This window comes from Psammomys obesus, unplaced genomic scaffold, assembly GCF_907164565.1.
Source record: "Psammomys obesus unplaced genomic scaffold, mPsaObe1.curated_primary_1811, whole genome shotgun sequence".
In the NCBI taxonomy this organism is placed as follows: domain Eukaryota; kingdom Metazoa; phylum Chordata; class Mammalia; order Rodentia; family Muridae; genus Psammomys; species Psammomys obesus.
In genome coordinates, this window is record NW_026596101.1 from 21,421,877 (window position 1) to 21,442,461 (window position 20,585).

At 38.5% G+C, this 20,585-nt stretch overlaps 1 protein-coding gene across 4 annotated transcripts in view; it reads right to left on the reverse strand.

Annotated features, from left to right (window-relative positions):
• Nr2c2 (nuclear receptor subfamily 2 group C member 2) overlaps positions 1 to 20,585 on the reverse strand; it is a 58,991-nt gene that overhangs the window by 31,300 nt on the left and 7,106 nt on the right. Inside the window, exon 2 of one of the 4 annotated variants that reach the window (XM_055628607.1) lies at positions 14,468 to 14,551. The exons of 2 other annotated variants lie outside the window; for them this stretch is intronic. In XM_055628607.1, coding sequence (XP_055484582.1) covers positions 14,468 to 14,527 — 60 coding nt within the window. In that variant the 5' untranslated portion in view covers positions 14,528 to 14,551. Of the gene's footprint in view, positions 1 to 14,467; positions 14,552 to 20,585 lie in introns of those variants that run through there. One more of the 4 variants, XM_055628608.1, reaches the window with a different exon arrangement.

The following is a 20,585-nucleotide window of genomic DNA, read 5'->3' on the forward strand; positions in this document are numbered from 1 at the left end:
GCTAATATTACTACAGATATGGAATATTTGAAACACAGGAAACAACATATGGTCTGCAGTACGTACAAAAACCACTCCAAGAACAGAATGGACTTATTTACTGTCTCTAAGGGCTAAGTTTTACCTGTAAGCCCCACTTGCCCAAAGACAACTTCTTGAAATGCTGAGGGCTGTTATTCATATAAGATAACAAGTCAAGTGTTTTTACTGCAGTACACAAGGTTGGTTGCCCCATCTGCACACTATGCAGTAAATATGTCAGGATATATGCTTGCCCTGATTGCACAGGAACTGGAACTACTATAGCCTTGTGGGTTCTGCCTCTACAAGTACCTGACTAATCTAATTCAAGTGCCATTTCTCTGGAAATCCCTGGCCAGTGTCCATATTCCTGACCAATACTTAATAAAGCTTACTTCAACTGGACAATTATGGATTCGGCCTTTCTCTTCTTAATTTTCAGGTTTAACATTACCGATATTCACGAAACATACCCAGAACACAAACACAGGGCAGAACTAAGGCCCCAGTCTTAAGTCTGGGTAGAAAGATGGGCAACAAATGTGTCAGTGCATGAAGGATGCCAGGATGGCTTCAAGTTTGGCCAACTCTTCCTCCAAGGCTGCTGAGGAAAGAGAGCTCCTAAGATACCAGTCAGTTTAGAGGTGCAGTTTACAAACACTAATAAACATATTCTTTGGCATTAAGACATGAATATTTGCTATAAGGCCAGGGGGTAGTTCCATATTTGATTCAGGCACACACCACTTCAAACAATTAGTCCAAGATGAATTTCACAGTCATCAAAATATAAAGCAGTAGTCTAAGAAAGAAGACGAAGAAACATAAAGCAGTAGTCTAAGAAGAAGGCTGTTTTTGTTTTCAACATAGGTTAGAGATGAAAGTGGAGAGAGTAAAATTTAAAACTTAAGTCATACTAGGGAAGTAAATCAGTACAGAGAATGCTTGCTTAGCATTCAGTATGCCCTAGGTTAGTTAGATCCCCAGCACTCCATAAACCAAGCATGGTAACAAAGGCTTGTGGTCCCAGTGCTTGAAGAGGTAAAGGCAGGGACATCAGAAGTTCAAGGGCATCTTTGGCTACATCGTGAGTTCTAGCTCCAGCTTGGGTGATAACATAATAAGACTGCCTCTAAAACAAAAAACTTTTCCACGTCAAAAGTTTGTATATGCACTGATTTAAAGCAATGCAAGTTAAACACCCATGCATTCCTCATATTTTAGAACTCAGTTACTACTCCAAAGGAACATTTCAGAAAGAAGATGAAGTCTCTTTTAGAGAAACTGAAGTAAAAGTCCCTCCATCAACAACTATTAATCGTTCCAAGAACTCACTGGCAATAGCCAGTAAGTGCCTGTGAAAGAAAAAGAATATTGAGAAGCAAAAAGCTCCAGGACCAAACTTCTGAAGATCAGAGGGCTCTGTACAAAAATCTACATTCATGCTCTGACCTCATGATCCTACTGATGTGATTGACCACATACAAATGGGTTTACCATAAATTATCTTTTAAAGAAATAGAAAGGGATTCATCATTAAGGGTCTTGTAGGAAAGAGGCCACCACCAGCTACAGAAGCAAAAAATGGATACTTAATAGTTCAATGGAAAGTAGCAACTCATCAGATACTCAAGCCATTATTAGACTGGCTCTCTAGTGCAGCTCTGTCTCATTTTGTGCAACATATATCTCAATTTTTCTGTCCATCCATCCACCTCCACATAATTCAATATTTTTTAACAGTTATCACTTAAAAAAATAGCAACAGTTGGTTCCACTATTTGCTCCTAGATGCTTTGACTGGTTAAGAATGGATACATATATTGGTGTTAATTTATGACAGAGAATGGTAGACTAACTTGTATGCCCCATACTAAATAATGGGTTGGTAAGGTATGCTATGTTTTATTATAGCACAGCTATGAAAAATTATGTTCTTGCAGGCTAGATAGCACACTACCGATAGAATATTCTGTAAAATGGTATTATAGAAATACAAAGTAGTACGCACACTGAGGTTACAACTGAACAAAAGCATATAAAAGAAGACCAAAAAGAATTTATACATCCAATATGTAAACTCTATTTTACTTTTGAGACAGGTCTCATTGCACAGCTCTGGTCTGCCTGAAACTATGTAAGATCAAGTTGGCCTCAAACTCACCTGCTTCCCAAGTGCTGGAAGTACACTACTATGCCTAGCCCAATAAGCAAAATTTAAATGCTCTTAGCAAATATATAGGGCCCAGGGAACACAACAGCAAATCTAACAAAAGTTTTGGTCTTCCTAAATCTTACCTTTTATGTGGTAAAGGACTATGACTGCAGATAATAAACTCATAGAGAAAAAAACAGGAACCATAATTCGGGTAGAGGAAGTAAGTGAGGGAATACAGGTTGTGGCCACCTTATATCTGATGTTTTTATAAAAAACTTCCAATGAAGGTTAACCTCCAAAACCATATATATTGCTAAAGTTTGGTACTTTGAATAATCTTATTTTTCACAAATCTAAAATAAGCTTTCTTCATATCCTCCTTATTTTAAAAAGCTTGTCTTGTAGCCCGTCTAGGAAACAAGAAAACTTTTTATTATTATTAAGATAAGGTATTAAAGTATTCTGTCCTCTTGACTACTAAAGAATTACCACTGAAGACTTTTTAAAACTAGGCTGTTTCTTCACCTACAAAGCTATATAGAACTATCCTTGTGAGCAACTTAGTTCACTGAAACCATCCACACTAAGTATCATGGCTCCCTTGTAGGAAGTTTTGGGTCTGTTCTTTGATTATTCTAAGTCTATGCCTACTTGTAAAACTAAGCTTAATTCCTCCTTGCTTCATTCACTTTCTAATTTACTATTTTCTGTGACAATAAAAGGGTACAATCTCCCAAATCTTTTTAAAGGATTGAACACTAACCACATAACTCAAATGCAGTAAAAATTCAAGCCAGCCATTACTCTCTATGAGAAAGCAGCATTTCTTTGTGCCAAGATACAGCACAGGCATTATTCTGGCATACTTCTACATAAGCTACAACTCTTGTGCAAGACACTAAATTTCCTCATTTTCTCCCTTCTGACAACTCCTAGACATTTCTCATAACACAAGTTTAGTCTTACTTTTTTCTAACATTATTTTATTATAGTTCCACAGTCGGCCCTTAAGTATCAGCTTATTTATGATTCTGCATCCATCTGACCTCTCCTACCCTATCAGCTATATGAAACACATTTTAAAAATAGACTGTTTTCCTTTTACTTCTCCTGAATGTAATTACAATTAATATCATTTTTGGATGGTAAAAATACTAGTATATAAAGAGGACACTGGATCTGGAAGGAAATGAATCACAATTCATACTCAATGAATCATATATTAAATCTGAAGTAACTTCTGGTCTGTCTACTTCTTGCACATAAAGGTATATAATTTTTTTTTTTAACTATTAAGAAAGAAAACTCCAGCCAAGCACGGAGGTGCACACCTCTAATTTCAGCACTCAGAGAGACAGAGGTAGGCAGAGTTCGAGTCTACAAAGCAAGTCCAGGACAGCCATGGCAACACAGAGAAACCTTGTCTTAAAAAAACCAAAAACTGGGGCTCAGAGGTTAAGGGCACTGCTTGTTCTTCCAGAGGTCACGAGTTCAATTCCCAGCAACGACGTGGTGGCTCACGACCATCTACAATGAAAAATCTAGTGCTCTCTTCTGGTGTTCAAATGTACATGCAGGCAGAACATTGTATACATAATGAAATAAATAAATCAATCTTTGAAACAAAACAAAAAACCTCAGAAGATCCAATTTGACTCTGATAGCTCTTGATTTAGCAATTCTACTTCAGCTTTAGAGAAATACTCCCACATGTGAGCCCAAGGAAGCATACAAAGATGTTCTTTACAGTACCATTTACATCTGAGAATTTTTGGAAAACAAATGTGTATCACAATGGAGTGGCATTTTCTTAGCTGAGATTCCTTCTTCCAAAATGACTCTAGCTTATATCAAGTTGACATAAAAACTATCTAAGCTAGAAATAAAGGCGGTAGTGACTGTAAGCAGAATTATTATATACAGTGTATGAGCCTGTCAAATAAGACATTCATAAAACAAAACAAAACAAAAAACACCCTCCAGGCAGAGAACAAGATTCTTTGCAAAGCAGTTCACAAAGAAACTGCTTTGCCAATGCCATCCTTCTGAGCCCTTTTCTTTGCCTTTGGCTTGGGGCAAGGCAGTCTTCATCCTCAGCGCTGCTTCTCTCCCTTCCCTCTTCCATGCTCTGACTTCCAGGTCTGACAGATGTACATACCCCAATGGCTTTGTTGCTTGTTCTTTTGTTTCAAACTCTACAAAGGCAAATCCCTTAGGATCCCCACTAGATACGTAATATGGAATAATTATGTAAACCACATTACCATACTTCCCAAATATTCTCTCAATACAGCTAGGAGTGATGTTTTTTGGAGAGCAATTCCTGTGATGAATCAGAAACGGTATGAACACAGGAGACTAAGCATTTTAAAGTTCCTACATTTTATCAGTAAATGGAAAAACTAGAATTGAAAAAAAAAGAAACAAAAGGGCTGGAAAGATGGCTCAGTGGTTAAGAGTACTGGTTGTTCTTTGAAAGGACCTGAGTTCAATTCCCAGCTCCTACATGTCAGCTCACCACTGTCAGTAACTTCAATTCCAGCAGATCTAACACCCTCACACAGATATATGCAGGCAAAACACCAACATATATTAAACAAAAATAATTTTTAAAAAAGAAAAGAAAACAAACATTAAAAAGAAAAAGATATATTACACAAAAAGGAATAAAGGGGGTATAACTAGTGATGCTTAAAACACTAAAATATACAATAACTACAATAACATTATTCAACAATTATATAATAACTCTTAAAATAGACAATTAAAGTACTTTTTAAAAAAATCTTTCAAGCTCTACGAGTTTTACACGCAAATTCACTGAGTATTTATAGGAACACCAATTCCAATTTGATAAAAACTACCAGGACAGAAAATGAAGGACCATCTCTCAAGATCATTATGATACTAGCAATACTAATACCAGAACTTAAACACTCACACTTAATCTACTTATGAACACCGATGCAAAATGTGTAAGTACAAAGTTCAAGTCAAGTTCAGGTTAACTGTGGAATACAGGAGTTGAACAGCAATGTCAGTCTAGCTTACCACTTAAGTGGTAAACTCAAAGAGGGAAATACATGATCTTCCCACCAACTTCTGAAAAGTGCCTGATAAAAAAATTTAACACCTGCTAAGTTCATCATTTTTATTCCAACTAGGAATACAAGAAAATGTACTTAATCTAATAAGGAATAGAAGCTCCTACAACTGCCCCAAACCCTTCTATTTAAAATTGGAAATTAGGTAAAGAAGGCTACTACCACTTTGATTCAACACTGTAATAGACATCTTAGCCATAAGAGTATATATAGTAAGACAAAAGCCAAAGAGAAAAAAAAATTTGAGCTAAGAATTAATAAGTGGCTCAATGCGTAAAGTACTTGCCACATAAGCATGAGGACCCGAGTTCAATCTTCAGCACCACATAAATAGCCTGGTGCAGTGGCCACGAGCCTGCCTATCACCCTATATGTGAGACAAAATCCCTAGAGCCCATTAGCCAGCCTGACTAGCCAATCGTCATGTTCCAGGCTCTGTGAGCAGGGACCTTTTCTTAAAAGACGGAATCCAAACATGCAGGAAGCAGAGGCAGACAGATCTCTGCATTAGAGGCCAACTTGGTCTACAAAGTAAATTTTGGGCCAGCAAAAACTTTCCATAATGAGGCCTGTCTGAAAAATAAACAATTTATCTGGGCACAGTGGAGCATGCCTTTAATTCCAGCATTTGGAAGGCAGAGACAAGTGAGTCTTTGAGTTCAAGGCCAGCCTGGTCTACAGAGTGATTCCAGGACAGCCAGGCTACACAGAGAAACCCTGTCTCAAAAAGCCAATAGAAGTAGTAAAACTGCTCAATTTAAAAATCCAGGAGGGCTATCCAATGCCAAGTAAGCAAATGTGCTTTCCAATGTGAAAAAAATAAATACTGAATTACTTACTTTTTTGAAAGATTTATTGCTTCTGTGTGTGAGAGAGAGAGAGCATGCGTGCACAGGAGAAGCCAGAAGAGGACATTGGATCCCCTGGAGCTAGAGCATTGTGGATCCTCTATAACAGCAACAAATGTTCTTAACCACTGAGAGCTATCTCTTCACACTAAATTAATCATTTCTTTCTTAACACAGAATGTGTGTGTGTGTAGCCCTAGCTGACCTGGAACTCACTATGTAGACCAGGCTGATCTCAAACTCACAGAGATCTGCCTGCCTCTGCCTTACAAGTACTAGGATTAAAGGCTAAATCACATGTAAAGCAAAAGCTAGAATATACTCCATTCAGTTTAATAAATGGCATTGTAAGGATTTGTTAATACTTCTAGAAATGTCAGCAGACATTTAATAAAAATTGAAGTGTCAGCATAATGGAATTAAAGGTTTTTTTTAATACTGATGAAAGTATTATCTTTATGATAAAATATCAATAAAGAAGAGAATGAGCTTCTGACAGCTTACCACTGGTAAAAATGCTACACCAAATGAATTACCTGTGTAGTATAACTCTTACGTACTGCTGTGACAGGCCTGACGGTGATCTTGTTTGGAGGAATGTGGACTTTGGGACTTTGAGTAAGAAAAGCTGTGGAATGCTTTAAGCACTGCCAAATAGGAACATACTAGACAGTGAGGCTGAGGGTGATTTGAACTGTGGGGACCTGGCTAAAGAGGTTTCAAAAGACAATATTATTAATATGAGGGATAGACAGATAGTACAGGATAAGCATACTACGAGGTACAGACCCAAAGAAGATAAGTAACAGAGAGAAGGGTGCATAAATCTCAGTCGGAAGGTTGGAGGAAACAAGGTAGGAAAGGGAGAACAGACATAAGAGGGTGGAGATCGGACTGGGGAAACAAGTGTAAGAGGACATAAAGACTCTAGAGAAAAGAGAAACTGAGGGTGGGGGTTCTCTTTGGACACAAGCTGGACACCTAACTCAGGGTGGGTTCTTGGGAGGATATGGGGGTGGAGCTCAAGCAGAGACTCCTAGTAGCAGAAGCCATAGAGACTGAAGAAGATACCCACTAACTAAACTAGTCTCCTAGCAGAGGGATGAGAATACCAACCCACCCACAAAAACTTCGACCCAAAATTTACCCTGCCTACAAGATTAAAGAGATCAAGAGAATGCCCAACCAATGTCTGGCCCAGCCAAAGACCACCCTATCGGAGAGTGCCAACCCGACACTATGAATGAGACTCTGCTAAAGTTGCAGACAGAACCTGACAGTTGTCCTCTGAGAGGAGCTACCCAGCAGTGCCTCAAAACAGATGCTGAGACTCACAGCCAAACATTGGGCAATACACAGGGAGTCTTGTAGAAAATTGGGAGGAAAGAGAAAAGGACCTGGAGGTGACAGGAGTTCCACAAGAAGACCAACAGAGCCAACTAACCAGGGCCCAGAGGAGCTTGTTGAGACTGAAGCATCAATCAAGGACCATGTACTCACTAGACCTAGGTCTCCTACAAAGATGTAGCAGATGGGCAGCTTAGGCCTCATGTAGATCCACTGTAAGGGGAATGGAGACTGTATCGGACATGGACTCACTTCCAGCTTTTTGATTACTTCCCCTGGTAAGACTGCCTTGCCAGACCACAGGGAAAGAAGACATGCTCAGTCCTGATGAAATTTGATAAACTGGTCTGGAAGGGAAAGGGAACTCTCCTTTTCTAAGGAAAAGGGGGGAGGGGGAGGAAGGGAAGGTGGGATTGGGAGGAGAGAAAGGATGCGGCTACAAGGATGTAAAGTGAATGAAAAAATTGTTGGCTAGAAACTATTTTTGTGATAGTTTGGTGAAGAATGTGGCTGCTTTCTACTTTTTTGTTTAAAAAATCTGCCTGAGGCTGAATTAAAGAATTATATATTAATTGCTTTAGCAGAGGAAATCTCAAAACAGCCTTGTATTGACTCTGCAGTGTGGTTATTAGTGTTCATCCTTATGTAAACTTATAATGAAAAGAAGCAAGATGAGCAAGAAAAAATACAAAATGTATTTGAGGAGAAAAGGTGCACCAGGAAGTAGGACGAAGCTACAGTTCTCTGTTTAAGGAGATAAAAAGATGAAAGCAAGCCTTGCGTTACAAGTAATAGAAGGAGTGGTTACCTCAGGGCAAGATCCCACCCAATCTTCCAATTTGTGAAAAGGAATTAAAGAAAAGCTTAGGGCTAGTGGGGCTGGCATACATGCCTTTAAATCCTAGCACCAGGAAAGCAAAGACAGGTAGATATCATTGTTCAAGGGCAGCATGGTCCACAGAGTGTATTTCAGGACAGCCAAGCTTAGGTAGTGAAGGATACCATCAAAAACAGAAAGCTGGTGAAGATGTACTCTAACAGGGGGGCAATGTTCCAGTCCTAGCAAGCAGCAGAATTTGGCAGCTTTTGTTCTTCTGATCAAGAACAGAAGATAGGGGTTATGGAATCTCCCTCTGAGACTAAGGAAAGCCACTGAAGCCAGAACTGTGTCAGGGGTGTTCCTGCATGGAGGCCTAGAGGCCACTGGGTAAGGCTGTGAAGGTGAAGCCTGGATTGCCTTGGAGACCCCAAAATGTTAGAAATGCCAGAGTTGTGGGATCTGCTGAGGAGGGCTGCTAACAGGGAGTGAAAGGAACCCAGCTCAAGAGAAAAAAGTGTGCTGTAGTCAACAAAGCCTAAAGGAGTTGCAGATCTAAAAAGTGCTTTGACAACAAACAAGGAGATACAGAGTTTGAAGTTTGCCCAGGTAGTTTTCAGTCTTGCTTTGGCCTAGTATTTCCTCACTATGCTCCGTTTTGGAATAGTAATGTATATCCTTTGCCATTAGATATTGGAAGTGTGTGATCTGCTTTTTCATTTTTGAGTTTATAAGGGATTATAGTTAGGAGATTGCATGAGGCTGGGCGAGGTGGCCCATGCCTATAATCCCAGCACTCAGGGAGGCAGAGGCAGACAGATCTCTGAGTTCAAGGCCAGCCTGATCTACAGAGTACGGGACAGCCAGGGCTTGTCACATGTAGAAACCGTGTCTTGAAAAACAAACAAAAAAATCAAGACAAAACAAAACAAAGATTACATAAGTCTCAGAAGAGACTTTTAAATAGTGCTATTACTATGTGTATATTCTATACATACATACTATAGGGACTTTTGAAGTTGAACTAAATGCATTTTGCATTATGATATAGCTACAAGCCTATGGGGCCAGGGAATAAAATATGGTGGTTTGAATATGAATTGCACCTATAGGCCCATAGGGAGTGGGTCTATCAGGAGGTATAGCCTTGTTGGAGTAGGTGTGGCTTTGCTGGAGTAGGTGCATCACTAGGGGGCAGGTTTTGAAGTCTCAGATGCTCCAGCCAGGCCCAGTATGTTTCTCTTCTTGCTGCCTGCAGATTTAGATGTAGAACTCTCAGCTCCTTCTTCAGCATGTCTGCCTACATGCCACCATGATTCCTACCATGAGGATAATAGACTAAACCTCTAAAACTGTAAGTCAGCCTCAATTAAATGTTTTCCTTTAGAAGACTTGCCATGGTCATGTTGTCTCTTTACAGCAATAGAAACCCTAACTAAACCACCTCCCTCAATCCCTACTTTCTTTGTGTATGTGGTGTACATTCATGTCTCTGTATTCAGAAGTCAGAGAAGGCGTCCACACTTCTCACTATTTCCCTGGAGACTGTCTTTCACTGATCCTACAGCTAGACTACTGGCCAGAATGTCTCAGCAATCTACCCACATGCAGCCCTCAAAGGTGCTGAAGTTAAAGATATGAGGCTGCCATGCCTAACTTTTACATGGTTATTTGAAATTTATGTATGTATGTATGTATGTATGTATGTATGTATGTATGTATGTATGTATGTATGTATCGGATTTTCAAGACAGAATTTCTGTGTGTAACCCTGGCTATCCTGGAATCACTCTTGTAGATCAGGCTGGCCTCGAACTCACAGACAGCTGCCTGCCTCTGTCTCTGCCTCCTAGGTAATGGGATTCAAGGTGTGTGCCACCACCACCCAGCTAGCTACTTGAAATTTAAACTCAGGTTTCATTGCTTATAAAACAAGCTCTCTGAAACACTATGTTTTGTAATCTCAACTGTCAATTTTCAATCTAGAATCACCTAGGAGATAGGCCTTTTGCATACAGGATTATCCTGTTTTGTTTTACTTCTGTTTTATTTTGAGAAAAAGTCTCACTATGTAGCTTTGGCTGGCCTGGAACTCCCTCCCTGTGTGGATCAAGCTGATCTCCAATGTATAAGAGATTTGGCTGCTTCTGCTTCCCTAGTGCTGGGATTAAAATGTATACCATCATGCCTAGCATCCTCACCCCCTCAAATTTATTTATTTTTGTTTATAACTGTTTTGCCTGCATGTATGTCTATGCACATGCATGCCTGGTGCCCACAGAGGTTGAAAGAGGGTATTGGATCTCCTGTAACTGTTGTTATGAATAGTTATGGACCACCCATGTGGGTGGTGGAAATTAAACCTGGGTTTCCTGCAAAAATAAGTTCCCTTACCATTTGAGCCATCTCTCCAGCTCCAGATTATCTTAATGAGGTTAACTGAAGTAGGAAGATCTGCCTACTGTGTATGGATACCATTCTGTGGGCTGGGATCCTGAACTGTATTTAAAAAAAAAAAAAAAGTGAGCTAAGCACAAGCTTCCAGCACTATCTGCTTCCTAACTGTGGCTGCAAGGTAACCAAGTGCTTCAAGCTCTTGCTGCCTTGACCTCCATGCCATAATGGCCCGTACCTCCAACTGTAAGCCAGAATAAACCCCTCCTTCTTGTAGTTAGTTTTTTATTACTGGGATAAAATACCATGACCAAAGGCAACTTAAGGAAGAAAGTTTATTTTGGTTTATGGTTCCAGAGAGATTCCATAATGGAGGGAGCAGTATTAGAGCAGGCAACTCGAAGAGAAACTGACAAATCACAACTTCAACTAAAAACACGAAGCAGAGAGAGTAGATTGGAAGTAGAGGAGACAACGAACTCTCAAAACCCACTCCAAGATTGCACTACCAAACAGCACCATCAACTGGGGACCAGGAGTTCAAATATGTGAACCTATAGGGACAATTCCCATTCAAAACCACCACACTTCCTTAAGTGGCTTTGTATCTTTGCCACCACCCCAGAAAAGTAAATTAGTTAGGAACTCAGCTATCTCCAGATATACACATTAGTTTTTGTTGCTTTTTGAAATAGGGTCTCTCACTAAACCTAGAGTTCATGAGTTCAGTTAGACTGCCAGATCTATGCCTTATACCACAAATAATAAAATCACAAAAAAGACCTTATAACATTAAGTTTTGCAATAAATCCTTGAGTATGATACAAAATTCTGGAACCAAATGAAAGAAATTAGAATTCATCAAAAATAAACTTTTGATGAGAGTAGATAAAGAAAGAAGAAAAAAGATGGGTTGATAAGCACTAAATTAATGAACAAAGCTCAGTATAAGGCTTAATAAAGCATTACTCAGGTGGCTCACAACCACCTGTAAATCCAGCTTCTAAGCCTCTGTGGGCACATGAACTCATACAGGCACACACCCATACACAAAAAGAAATGTCTTTAAAAAGTTAAAAAAAAAAAAATTACAGGGCACTATTGAGGGCAAGCTATAGAATAGGAGCCATATTTCCAAGTCAAATATAAGTTAAGCTTAATAATAAAATAAATTCAGTAGCCAAAGAGATTGAATAGGTATTTACCCAAAGACAACATATATGTGATCAATAAGCACATGAAGTGCTGCTGGATGTTACTAACTGTTAGGGAAGCACAAATGAAAACCACAGTGAGACACTCTATCACATTTATTAGAATGGCATTTATCAAAACACCAGACCAAACAGAAAACAAGTACTACTGAGAACATGAAGACAACACTTGTGTGCTCCTGGTGGAAATTGAAAACAGTAAAAGTGGTCTCTAAAATTTGAAGCATAGAATGATCTAGTAATTTTACTCCTATGTATCTAACCAAAAGAACTGGAAGCAAAGACTTAGGTATTTTATGGCAGCATTCCAGTAGTGAAGGGGAAAAGCAAACAACCCAAATGTCCATCAATGAATGAAAAAACAAAACATATTACACAACTGCAAAATGAACATTACTCAGCCTTAAAAAGGAAAGAAATCATGACAAATGCCAAAACATAGAACAATCTTATGGACATTATGCTGAGTCAAGTAAGCCAGACACAATGTGATAAATCTGTAATTCTGTTACTATGAAGTACCTAGAGTAACCAAATAAGTGGTTACTATCGACTTAAGTGGGAGGGTGGATAATCAGTATTTAACAGGAATAGAGTTTCTGTTTGGGGTAATGACAAAGTTCTGGAAATGGGTATGTATACCATGTAAACCTACTTAGTACCATTGAACTAGACTTCTGTTTCAGATGGAACCTACTATGTCTACTTTACAGTAATAAAATTGGTTAAAATGAGAATCTTAAGTTCTGCCTATTTTTATCTCAAAGGGAAAAAATTCTTAAAGAAAAAAAAGACATTACACTTGATAAGTCAAGAACTAACAGGGCAAGGATATTTTTATAATCAGAAGGAAAATTAATATATCAAATTTAGGGTAAGGACAGAATGAGGTTGGACTGGTTCAGGAGGCTATGTTTGCCTCTTCAAGACTATAGTAATGTTGGCCTAAACTCGTCATGTATATACTACTTCGACAAGGACATGGGAACTTATATGTCTAGTTCCTAGGAGGACAGAGAAATAAAATTTATTCATAAAACCTGGAAAATCCAAGACTCAGAAACCTGACACAGGAGGGATAACAGCTTTCTTCCCTTCAAGGATGTGTCCTTGCTAGTACTAGCTGCTGTTTTAGAGCTGGGAGAGTTCCATTTTTAAAATTTCCTTACATGGAAATAATAAGTTTTATGCAATGAAGATATAAGCCCTGCTGATAAAAGGACAAAGAAGGTTATTAAGATTTAGACTTTCTCTACAGATCAAAGAGAGATTATGAGGCTAGAAATGGTACCTAGTAGAGTAAACTTGAGCCAGCTTTTATGTATGGCTCAATGAATGAACACATGGAATTATTCCTATCACAAATTATAGCAATACAAGCATTTAAGCTCTAATATTTTCTTTTAAATGTATTTCTAGGGGCTGGAAAAAAATGACTTGGTGGTTAAAAGCACTGGCTTTTACCTTCAGGGGCCTGGGGTCAATTCTTAGCACCCACACGGCAACTAACAACCATCTCTTGTTCCAGGACACCCAATGCCCCCCTCTGACCTCTACAGGCACTATACATACATGGTGCAGACATATACACAGGCAAAACACACATACATTTACACATCTCTTGTCTTTCAATGTCCATTTTTTGGTAAATTTGTCTTTGTTTCAGAAATGTAATTCAAAAATACAAATCTTCATTTCTTCTAAGGGCATGTGGTTACAGTGTATAAACCAGGGAGGTTTATAAAAGGTGCAAAGACCTGAGTCAGAATCCCATTTCTGCTACAGTAAGTTCTTGATTAATAACATATTTTTGAGGCTTGGTTTCTCATCTATAAAATGTTAACAGTAACAGTACCAACCTCAAAAGGTTATCATCAGAGTTATTCTTGCGTAGAGTCTGGTTTACTACATATTCAAGAATGTTTTTAGCGATGATAAAGTAATGACACTTCTCAAGGTCTGGCTCTGACACCCCCTCTACACCTCATGTTGCCTACAGATACCATGCTGTTTCATGCCTTAATCCCTCTTCGTAAGTTTCTCCTCATGTTAACCTCCCTAGAATCTGCCACAAATTACTCACTACACTTACCTAGATCTGTCTCAAATGCTTGTCATTAAAGAGCTGTCTAGTTCACACACAGTTATACTCAGTAAGTACTTCTTAATTGGGTCTGATGAGCACCCCCGTATTACAGTACTACGGACAGTAGAGCAAGTGGTTAAACAATCTGGTCTACCATTGCCCAGTAACAAGGAGTATATATGAAATCAAGGCACAACCTAAGAGTTACAATTAGTGCACAATAAGAATCATATTTGTTGACTTGGGGCTGAGATAAAATTCCAAGTCACCTTATTATACACAGCCACCCTACCCATGCAGAAAAATTTTACCAACAGAGGCTCTTGTCATTTTTATTTTTATTTAGTGTCAGCATCCTGCTTTGGATTTGAATCATGTGCCGACTTCCTTGGGACTGTTTTGAAAACCACAGAGCATACTGATTTCTACCCTTTCAAAAGCAAGGGTGCCAGCTATTGTGCTAGCCCCTGTCACTCACCTCAGCCACCTGCTGGGTCCCCACTCTGTGCTGAACCAGCCCCTCCATATTTGTAGCCATGGTGAAGCAAGATCATTAGAGAACCTGTTTGGAAAAATGCAGCAACTTCTATCAGGTGTGGAAAACCAGGCTACTTGAAAATTATCACTCATAAAAATTTATCTTACAAGGACTGTGCCTTCTACAGGAGACAAAGCCAGCAGAGTAAGCATATCTGGATATGCTATAAAATGTACCAAAATTTGTAGAAACATTTCAATTGGAAAATTTCTCTTGGCTGATATAAATGCAAAATGAGGGACTTTACCTATCAGATCTTCTTGATGCTGACAGCTGGGTTGACCTCTCAGAGCAGTGGGAACGTCACATACCTTTTAGCTCTTAGTCACAAGTACACAAAGTAAAAAGGTAGCTATCTGAGAAAACTGTGAGGTCAACTTTGGATAGAGTACTAGCTTGCTAGATTGCTATCAACTGAACTTTTATTACTAGTGGCAATATAAGAAGCAAAACCATGCCCAGCTTATATACCTCACAGGCAGACAATACTGAAAGACAATAATCACCAACTAAAAAAGACAAAGAATATGCTAATAAGAACGAGGTGCCCATCAATTTATTAATATATATTTGTGACAGGGTCTCACTGTGCAGCTCTAGCTGGCCTGGAACTCACTCTGTAGACCAGTCTAGCCTTGAACTCGCTGAGATTCACACCTGACTCTGCCTTCCAAGTGTTGGGATTAAAAGAGTACACCACCACACTTAGCTATGTATATATTTTAGTCCTTGGTTTTCCACTAGTAGAAAAATATATTTAATGCCATCATTTGCAAAATTTGAGGCAGATCATCTAAACACCAAAAAAAGCCTGCTAGCCACATAGGTCAAAGTCACTTAAACAGTTATTGCTCAGTCTCCATCTCTTCTGATCATGAACAAGATAGCTAGCTCCCTGAGTATTCCCTAAACACGGTTCAGTAACTTTACTACAGAGAAGCCAGGGTTTATTTGGGACAATTCATTATTGTTTGGACATATCCCAGGCTAAACAGAAAAACAAGCTCTAGCAAAATTATGTTCAATATTTGCACATAGAAAATGTACAGTGTTACTATATAATATACCTGTGTGTAATATACACAGATGCACACATAGTTGATTTGCTTGGACTATTATAGAATGAATACAGTTTCACAAGGCACCTTTCTTTAGCATTTCTACCTATAAGGCACAGATCTCCAAGCTTTAACTGTGGCCATTTCTGTATTTTTCTACCCACTATTAGGTAGCCACTTCTATTACTTTAATTCCCATTAAGATTAGTTTTACTAGGGGCTGGAGAGATGCTCAGTGGTTAAGAGCACTGACTGCTTTTCAGATTCCCAGCATCCACATAGCAGCCCACAGCTGTCTGTAACTCTTAAGATCTGACACCCACAGACATACATGCAGGCAAAACACCAATGCACAAAAAATAAATAAATAATTTTATAAAGAAAGATTAAACAATGAATGGTGAATGAAGTGTGAAACTGTGGTTGACAACATAAAAAAAAAAAAAAACAAAAACCTAGAACCTGTAGGTTCAGGTACTGCATCAACAGCCACATGATCAGGTCAAGCCACATGATCAGGTCACAGATACATCAATGATTTATTCACCTCCACACAGCTAGACATGAGCTGTAAGGGTTAGTTATTACTTCTCACTCTGAAGTTCCTTCCTTTCTTCTGGGTATACAGGGCTGAGGACCAAATCAAAAACTATCACACATGTTCTAAGCATGTTCTACCAATCTGTTTATTTTTTTAATGTTAAAAATATTTGTTTAAAAAACAGCAAAAATAAAATGACAAGGGGCTGGAGAGATGGATGGCTCAGGCATTAAGAGCACAGCTCTTCCAACCACATGGTGGCTCACAACCATCTATAGGATTTGATGTCCTTTTCTGGAATGCTGGTGTTCATGCAGATAGAGCACTCATACACATAAAATAAGCGAATAAATCTTAAAAAAAAAAAAAAAGGCATCAAGGAACACTTTCAGTTTTTCTTATTTGTTGTTTTGATTTTTTTTCATCCTTGCTATGATTTGGTTCCAACATAAGAGAAACAGAAAAAGGAAAGCAGTACTTCAGATATGCAGCAAAGTGAGGTGTGACACACAGCTTCTTATGAAGTCTAAACTTGCACTCTTCAACAAAGAAAATAACTCAAGAGTAAATGATAGCTAATAGGTAACATATAGCAAGAACTAAAATCCAGACAGATACAACTAATCATTTTTAACTCTGAAACGTTACCTGTGTTTCTTTTGCTAACTGTAGTTTGAGTAAAAAATAAGTGGTTCTGAGTACCCTGGAACACTGGTAGAGAATTATTACTGAATACTATAGAAATATCAGAATGTTCTTTAAAAGAACTATCTTCCCATGGGGTTTCTGAGAAGACCCTATAGACAACTGTCTAAATTTCAAACTTAATAACCCAGAAAACTTGCTACAGTGGTCCACTTTATGGCTTCTTTTTGCTTTTGTTTTATATTGTTAAGGATCAAATTCACAACCTCAACCTTGCTAGGATTTAAGTGCTTACTCTATCAACAAACTGTACCCCTAGCCTGAATCACTTAAAATCTGCAAAGCCAATCAACTTAAGATAGCGAGATGAATCCCAATATAACATAACCATGTGTATAAATATTAAGTCAGAAAACAGTACAACTGTTAGGCTTTAAAAAGCTAAGCTTTCTGGATATTATTTTTACTGTGCAAGTGTATACATTTGTAAATGTCTTCACCCATTCTTTAACATGCCTTAATGAACAGCAGAATGATAATAATACTAAATGGATTAATATTTGGGCAATTTGTATTAATTTTTTTCACTTATTAGTATACAATGGAGGAGTACGGTGGTGCATATGTGGAGGTCAGAGGACAATTTGCAGTTGATTCTTTCTGCCTTTACAAGGCTTCTAGAGAATGAACTCAGATCACTGGGCTTGCAAGCACCTACCCCAAGCGATACTGCCATCCACGGCAGCCTGCATTTTTATGTTTCAAGGACATCCAGTCCTACCCTAGGGTTATAAACACAATAGTACATATTTTATTATTATAAATGTTGAAGAGTGAGTGTGTTATCATTCATTTTTAAGATCTTAAACTACCTTTATTAGTTTTTTGAGTTTGATGAGTCCGGCATGGACATCAATTTTCCAGTCCTATGCACTGAACCACCCATTCTTTACATCACTGATCTGTAATGTCATCTCTGGCATAACTCACGTTTCCTTCTGAGTGTGGACATAATGCCAGGTTCTCTAATCCACCACTGGCTATTTATCTTTCTGTTTGCTATCACCATTATTTCATTGTCACAGCTTTATAGGCCTTGCCCACTTCCTTGACCATCTATCTCTTTTCTGTAATTCTTGATCTCAGTGTTGGTTTTCTGCCTCCCAAGTACCGTCAGCCATCAACTGCTAAATAAAAATAAAAGAGGAGAAATGCATGCCTTTTGAAAAGATAAGCAGAGACAGTCAAAGTAAGAACAAGCAGACAAATTACAGATAACCAACAGAAATATTTATATCCAATTAGAGCAGATAAGTGAGAGGGGGTTTCAAAACTGTACTTAGAAACCATGTTAGAAAATATGTTTTTGAAAAACAAATCCTATTCTTATATATAAAAGAAAAGGAAGCTGCTTCTTGCAGGACATCACATTGCAATAAGTAAGTAAAACAAAATCTCAGGTGATGTCAAAAAGTAGAACTGCAGGGTACCTTTAACTCAGCGCTTCTGAAATAAAAATAATGTGGGCAAGACTCTCTCACCACTGTACAACCACAGGATATCCCACAGACACTAAAGTCACATGGGAGAGTATAGTCAGAGCCCTTGGAACAAAGTATGGAGCATCAGTTTTCAATTAGAGGGCATTTCCCTTCCCCAAATGACAAGCTCCAAAGAACAGTGGTAGTTTGAAAATTCATGGTCACTAACTTCATAATTGAAATCTAGAAACAACAGCTTTTAAGGAAAGTCTTCTTGGCTTATGGTGTTAAGCTTAACAACACCAACAGTAATCAACAGCTGGTGTTGTATTAATAATAAGCAGTGTGGATAGAACACAGCTAGTTCTGGCTATAGAAACCTGAAGATGACTCATTTATCTAGCTAATCTTTAGACTGTACCCAGAGTTAAGTTGATGGAAGAAAACCCAAATAATTGCCAAAAGAGGTATCAAGACATAGCACTGTAAATAAAAACTTGATAAGTCCCAAGTAGTCCACCAGTCCATATTAAGCAACTATGACCAGACAATGAGCTGAAGGTTGAGAATTAACAAAATAAGTTAAGTCCTTGTCCTTGATGAATCTGATGAAATTTAATGGCTATGGTAAGTGTCCCAAGGAAGAAGTAAATAAGATCTTAATGAGGAGACAGTGAGATGCCTCAGTGGATAAAAGCACTTACTTGCCCTCAAGCCTGACAACCTGAGTTAGATTCCCCAGGATCCACATGGTAAAAGGAGAGAATCAACTCCCTCAAGTTGTCCTCCACATGTATGCTCCCCTCTGTACAAATACAAAATAAATAAATTAAAAATCTTAAAGATATTTTTAAACTAGGTTTTGAAAAGTGGAAATTTATCAAAAGAAAGAAAGAAAGAAAGAAAGAAAGAAAGAAAGAAAGAAAGAAAGGAGAATATTATAAACAGAAAGGACAGTTTTTAGGAAACTTGCAAGTCTGAGCTAGAATGGGGTATTTGAGGAACAGCAGGCAACAGAGACTGACATTGTGGATGCTAGGGAATCACCAGTAGTTTTGGGTGGGAGTTTTTTGTTTTTTGTTTTGTTTATTTGTTTGTTTTAAGACAGCGGTTTCTCTGTGTGGCCTTGGCTGTCCTGGACTTGCTTGGCTAGGCTGGCCTGGAACTCCCAATGATCTGCCTGCCTCTGCCTCTGCTCCTGGCTTCATCAATAGTTTTAATATGATCATATCTGATCTTCAACATAGAAACTTTTTTTGATAGCAGGGTGAAGGTGACAGCAAAAGCAATATTTCAGACAGGGGTCAGTAAGAAATCCATGACAACAGTAAGAAATGAAGGTAGATCCTTAATTTTAATTCAAATTAATGAGTTTATCCTGGACAGCACATGAATGACAGTAGGGCACAGTAAGTAAAAACTATGGTGCAGACCACAAGGTAAAAAGAGCACAAATGAACTCTTCCAAATTCACAAAAGGCTGACAGCTGAGGAGACCCTGTCTTTAGTTAAGCAAGCTTATGAACTCTTAACACAGTTAATCGGACTCTTGATGGGAACACCTGGTCTCTTCTCAGCTGTGCCACTCAGCAAGAGAGAAACTGTCTTCCGTGACAGGAGTCTAGGAACCTATCTTCCCTTCCATGATCAAGTGATGCACTCATGTATATGCACTGTCTACCTGATGCAGAACTTCACAGCATTCAAAGTGCCTATTGTTCTAAGCAAGTATCCCTGCTTCTAAGGCTCAGGCACTAAATTGCTCTAACGCTATTGAACCTAGAACTCTCAGTATGTTGCAGCTACTATTAGTTGAAGGTTCTGCTTTTAGCTTTTCAAAACAAAACAAAAACAAAAAACAGCAACAACAACAAAAACTAAAGCTGTGAAACATACCTTAAGATCTACCAGAGATTGAACTGAATGTACTCTGTAAAAAAATCAAGAGGCCAACTGTAATTTGCACTGTTAAAATACAAGCTGGGCAAAATGAAAGGGCTTGAATTAGGGTATAATCTCAAATAATTAAAAATAAATCAGGGTCAGGCATAGTGCACATGCCTTTGATCCCAGTACTCAGGAGTAAGAGGCAGGTGGATCTCTGATTTTGAAGAGACCCTAACTCCAAAAAAAAAAAAAAACCCAGCATCTAATGACCATTTGAAAACTAAAAAAGAAAGGAAGGAAGACACAGACAGACATGATGTCACACACATTTAGAAGGCAGAGGTAGACCAATGCCTGTGAATTCAAGGCTAGCCTGATCTACATAGCAAAACCCTATCTAGAAAGAAAGAAAGAAAGAAAGAAAGAAAGAAAGAAAGAAAGAAAGA